Source organism: Pelobates fuscus, chromosome 2 (assembly GCF_036172605.1).
Source record: "Pelobates fuscus isolate aPelFus1 chromosome 2, aPelFus1.pri, whole genome shotgun sequence".
Lineage (NCBI taxonomy): Eukaryota > Metazoa > Chordata > Amphibia > Anura > Pelobatidae > Pelobates > Pelobates fuscus.
Window position 1 is genome coordinate 256,495,509 of NC_086318.1, and position 6,000 is coordinate 256,501,508.

General features: G+C 37.0%; 1 protein-coding gene across 1 annotated transcript in view; it reads right to left on the minus strand.

The window, feature by feature from the left end:
- Positions 1 to 4,265, minus strand: part of LOC134586282 (deleted in malignant brain tumors 1 protein-like) — a 178,199-nt gene extending 173,934 nt beyond the window's left edge. The window contains exons 1-2 of the mRNA XM_063441769.1: positions 4,199 to 4,265; positions 3,404 to 3,442 (exon numbers count right to left, since the gene is read on the minus strand). Of these exons, the coding sequence (XP_063297839.1) occupies positions 3,404 to 3,442; positions 4,199 to 4,259 (100 nt within the window). The 5' untranslated portion in view covers positions 4,260 to 4,265. The remainder of the gene's footprint in view (positions 1 to 3,403; positions 3,443 to 4,198) is intronic.
- Between the last annotated feature and the right edge of the window lie 1,735 nt (positions 4,266 to 6,000).

Below are 6,000 nucleotides of genomic sequence, written 5' to 3' on the forward strand. Positions count from 1 at the left end.
ACAGCAACTAAAGAAAGTTAGTATAAACAAAGCTCCAGGGCCTGACGGTATTCATCCTTCGAGTACTTAAAAAGCTATGTGTGGAAATAAGTGGACCTCTGTTTTTAATCTTTCAAGATTTTTTATTTCAGGAAGTGTACCAAAGAATTGGAGTAAGACAGATGTGGTTCCTATATTCCAAAATAATTCAAAATCCTTACCTGGACATGCTGGACCTGTGAGCTTAACTTATGTGGCTGGGACAGCATTTGAAAGGTTATTAAGGAATAACATTTGAAAATTATTTGGGAATAATGTGGTTATCAGTAAAAATCGTCTGGGTTTTATGAAGCACCGGTCATGTCAAACTAACTTGATTGCATTCTATGAACAATTAAGTTAAAGTATCGATCAGGGTGTTGCAGTAGATGTACTTGGATTTTTGCCAAGACTTTTGATACAGTTCCACACAATAGATCAGTGTTCAAAATTGGTCAAGATGAAAATTCTTGTTCTTTGGAAGAACATTGACTTACAAATAGAGTACACAGAGTTGTCATTAATGGTAAATTTGTAAGCTGAACAGAGGTGGTAAGTGGTGTCCCTTAGGATTCGGTTCTGGGACACCTTCCATTTAACATAATAATAAATGATCTTGAAAAAAGTATTGAAAGTCATGTTTCAGTGTTTGCAGATGACACAAAACTCTGTAAAGTAATACAGTGTGAGCAAGATATTACTTTGCTGCATAGGGGTTTAGATAGACTGAGGGACTGGGCACTCAAATGGCAGATGAAATGTAATGTTGAAAAATGCAAAGTAATGCACTTTGGCATACAAAAATGCACAATCAATTTATACTCTAAATGGAAGCAAATTAGGGATAACAACACACGAGAAGGATTTGGGAATTGTTATAGACAACCAACTATGCAACAATGTGCAATGTCAATCAACAGTGACTAAGGCCAGTAAGGTATTGTCATGCATGAAAAAGGGCGTTAATTCTCGGGATCAGAATATAATTTTGCCTCTTTATAAATCACTGGTAAGACCATATCTTGAATATGCTGTGCAATTTTGGGCACCTGTTCTGAAGAAGGATATTATGGTACTAGAAAGGCTGACTACATAATTAATCAATGGAATGGAACATTTTAGCTATGAAGAAAGGTTAACAAATTTAAAGCTCTTTAAACTACATAGAATGAAAAAAAACTCCAACTGCCTTATGTTGGAGAGGTTGAGATGAGATGAGAGATGACTGGATGAAATTCGAACAAAAACTAATTAATACATTTAATGTGGCGCTAGGAGGGCTCTGGACGCAGTAGTTAAAAAAATAAAAGATAAACACCTCATGGATTAGTTTAAGCTCCAGGTAAGAAGCACAATGAAAACATTCTAAAAAGTTTGGGCCCTTGGATGGCCAGCGATATGGGTGGCTAGGGGATGTGCAAAGTGGGTTCAGTCCCCCACAATTTCCGCTCCTCCACGCTTCCTGCCTTAAACGGTTGCTGGATCCACCCTTTATCCCCTGCAGGGGGACTTTAAGGATCCCTCTGGGGGATATTACCCAAGATAGATCACTCTCTGGAGCAATTGCCTCTTTGGATACCTTCCCCACCCATTCTTACCCCCGCGCCTCCCTTCCTCTTCCTCCTACTTCTCTTTCCTTTCCAATTTTTTTCTTTTCTTTTTTCTCCCTACCTACACACTCTTCTTGGGGTGCCAACCATCCTTTGGGTGGGGCCTCAACTAAGGTGGGTTTATGATTTCCTTGACTCTAGATTGAGGGTGAAGTATAACTGAAAGGTTAATGGTACAGGTTGGCAACAATGAACGACACTCCCACATACAGTAAACAATCCCTCCCCTCTGCCTGTGATATAATTAAGGTAGTTAATGCATTAACTTAATTATCCCCAGGCAGAAAAAAAATAAATTTTTATAAAGTACCATAAGTACCACAAAACACAACATATCCATATAAATGTTACCCCCAGAAATTGTATGTAAGTCATATTTTTGCCCAGGCAAACCCAGGATTTCATGCCCAAAACAGTTCAATAGATTCGCGACTAAGTGCCGCTGGAGGATCGACCAGGTTTTCATGGCGAAAATAATTCCAGGGCATTCGCGGCTAAGTCCCCCTGAAGTCTATTTGGGGTTTTAGTCCATGCAAACAAGATGGCCGCTGCCACCACGTGTTCAAATGTCGAATGGTGGCCACTTCGACTGTGAGTTCGAAGAACCATTGTCTAAAGTCCCAATAGCCACAAATAGGGTCTCTCAGCCAAAACAAATTAAAGGGGCCATAGTCACAGGGCAAAAGGTTGGCAAGTAGTCCTCTCCAAAAACCAGGGGCGAGGTCACTTTCGCCACATGCATGATAACTCAATTATTTTAACTTGATAACATGTCTGAAGAAAATATACCAGAATGGTCTTGAAAGCTGGAGCTCTAAATCTACTTAGCCAATTACAGGTTCACAACTACTTATTTCCAGTGACAAAAACAGCATACTTTTCTTACCATCTTTCTAAATGATTGCAATCAGTGTTTAAAATTAATACAAATGCAGAAAGAAAAGTCCTGCGCTCACTCCCATCACTACTGGGCGGCTGCAATGACTATAGTACACATCAGCCCCAATATATAGTAAAAACCAAAGAAAAACAAGTAACCTGTGCTCTCTCCTTTATCCCTATGTATTTTTAAACAAATGGAGTTTTTTTAGTTACCTCCAATGGCCATGAGAGGATGAGCCCACCTGCCAACGTCAAGGCAGACCCCCCTGGGTGGGTCTTAACTCTAACCATTCACCTTGCTTCCTTGAGCCTTGGCTCAAGCCTCGGCTCAAGGAAGCAAGGAAGCCTTGGATCAAGGAAGCAAGGTGAATGGTTAGAGTTAGGACCTATCTAGGGGGGTCTACCTTGACGTTGGTAGGTGGGCTCATCCTCTCATGGCCATTGGAGGTAACTAAAAAACCTCCATTTGTTTAAAAATACATAGGGATAAAGGAGAGAGCACAGGTAACTTGTTTTTCTTTAGTATTTAAAATGAGTCACAAACATTCATTCTTGCACACGTTTATATATAAAAAGTATTGGATCAATTTACATTTTCATTCTACAAATGACTGATAGAAATGTTTTGACACACGTTGCAGACTTATTAAAAATAGTTATTCTCTAAATTGAAAATGGATCAGGGCACTGCCCATTTTACTGTCCAAAATAGATCATTTAGAAAAAGGTTCCTCACTCTACTTCCAGTTCGGCTATGGCCTAAAATCAGTTTAGTAGATAACTGCGCTACTGACTGTTCTATAGTATGAGTCATTTTTTTAAAGTACTTTTTGAGCCCTCCTAAAAAAAATTTATACAATTGGCAATCCCTAGAAGAACTGCGAATAACATACCTGGTACTGTTATAGCATTAGTACTGGCTACCGTAAATCCTGGAAAAGAAGAAAACAATGGTAACACCCATACCTATCTTTTGAATAGGAATAGATATGTCAAAAAAATAATAATTTGGTAACACACTCTTCCTATTGCCATATGGATTCATTTATTACGAATGTACATTTGTCAATACTATACATCAATACTAAATACAAAATGTGATATTATAAATAATATTACTTAGAACATTAAAACATAGAATGTGATGGCAGGTAAGAACCACTCGGACCATCAAGTCTACCCAGTTTTCTAAATACTGCCATTAATGCCTGTCCTTAGGATAGTTAGGATAGCCTTATTCCTATCCCATGCATGCTTAAACTCCCTCACTATGTTAACCTTTGCCACTTCAGCTTGAATACTATTCCAAGCACCCACTACCCTCTCAGTAAAGTAATACTTCCAGACATAATTTTAAACCTTTGGCCCTCTAATTTAAAACTGTCATCTTGTTGCTGTAGTTTTTCTTCTTTAAAATATACTCTCGTCCTTTACTGTGTTGATTCTATTTATGTATTTTAATGTTTCTATCATATCCCCCCGTCTCGTCTTTCCTCCAAGCTATACATATTAAGATACTTGCATAGTTATTCCATCAAAAGTGATTTGATCATAAACTGTAAAATATTTAGCATTTCAAATTTCTGATTTATATTTTTAAATTATAAACTTAAAATTGTAGAAAAATGGTTTATAAGTTGACATTGTTGCTGATTCAAAATCCCTTTCAGTGCTTGCATTCATATTACCTGAAGAGAGGAGAGGTTCAACAAGAAAAAGATAACACAGTGCATGTATTATTGTGCCCATTCTGCTTTTTTGCATATATGAAGAGAACTGTAGGAATACATATGTGTATATATACGAAAATGCGTTGTCTCATTTAATCATTAAACACCCTCATTTTCTCCTTATCAGTGAAAGGAAGTTATAAAAATCATTAAATACAGAGCTTCTTGCAACACAATAAGGTAAGTGTAAAATGTTACTTGGCTACTAAGAGCAATATCATTGAACTTTATACTAGGAATTTGCATAAATAAACTTATTTCCAGCTTGCGCAATTACACTCTATTTTTGGCAGCCAACATTTTATATACCGTAGAAATATTATTTTACTAATTTTAATATAAAATGTTATAACCTACACAAAGTCCCTTCACTACTAGGTTTTCAAAACAATTAGGTTCAGAAACTGAATACTTAATGTTATGGAATTCAACAATGTCTGGATTGTGTAAATCAGGCCCTGAACAAGCCCATATAAATAAGTTTAGTTTAAGCATGTATTTCCTCAATTTCTTCCCTTCTAATATAATTGAGGTGATTTGCCCTTCCTTATTAGGGATTTTTTCGGCATTCAACTGTGAACTGATCATTGAAGGAATATTGACCCCTTAAGGACACATGACATGTGTGACATGTCATGATTCCCTTTTATTCCAGAAATTTGGTCCTTAAGGGGTTAAACAATTAATCTGTCAGTATTGTATAAATTGAATTATTTTGTAAATGTATTAGCAAGCTCTTTTTGCAAAACCGCTTACAAAACATAACTGAAAGTCACAAGTTATAACAGTTCTTATGTAACAGGAGACACTTAGCCACAATGTACATGTGATATTTTGTAAGAATAGATTATGGAATATTGAACGTAACAGCAGAAACTACTTCCTCTTTTATGTATCTCAGTAACCTTTTTGTAACCTTTTGTAACCAATGTTGTGACAAGTATAGTATAATATAGCGAATCTTGAATAAATGATCAGAAGATTATGGAAAAGCAAAGAGAGTGTGTCTGGTTAATCGCTTCCATATCTTCCCTGAATATTCAGCTGACAATCGAGGGTTGAAGAATAGTGACCAGAGGGACCGAGTCACCAGAGTAGCAGATTTACCTTTCAATCATGTCAAAGCGTTCTGAAGGCAGGGGTGAGCGAGAGTTGTAGCATCATTTTCAGGGTTAGGCAAATGTCAGCACAAAAGCTCATTGGTACAGCCTTAGGTGCCAGAACAGCTGGCAAAATGGCACCTGAGGCTAGAATAGGAAGGGACTTTGCCCATAACACATTCTAATTGGAATATACATTCATCATGCGATCGTGCCGGATTAAGGCATACTCACATAAATACAGAGGCTGGAAATAAGAATTTAAGAATGCTAACTGAGGAAGCCGTATAGGCAAAATGCATTTTTGCAGCTACCAAAGATTGGACTTTATATTATTTACTTTGTTGCTTCTTTCTCTTGGTATTTTTAATATTTTATTTTTAAATTGGGTTACAATAAACTTGATTTGAATACACCAGAATAGGCTTTTGATCTTCAGTCTCCTACTAGATTGCTTTGGGGGGTGTCATCCCACAACATTGACACAAGTTCCTATACCTTAGAGCATGAAGTGGAAAGGCTCTAATTAAGGTGAGCAATATCTGAAAATTGATATATATGATATACATCTATTGCACTAGCTATTGTCCATACTTTATGACAGGAGATACCACTTGATGAAAGGTGGAGTGCTACCTGAGAAGGCACACGTGCATATAA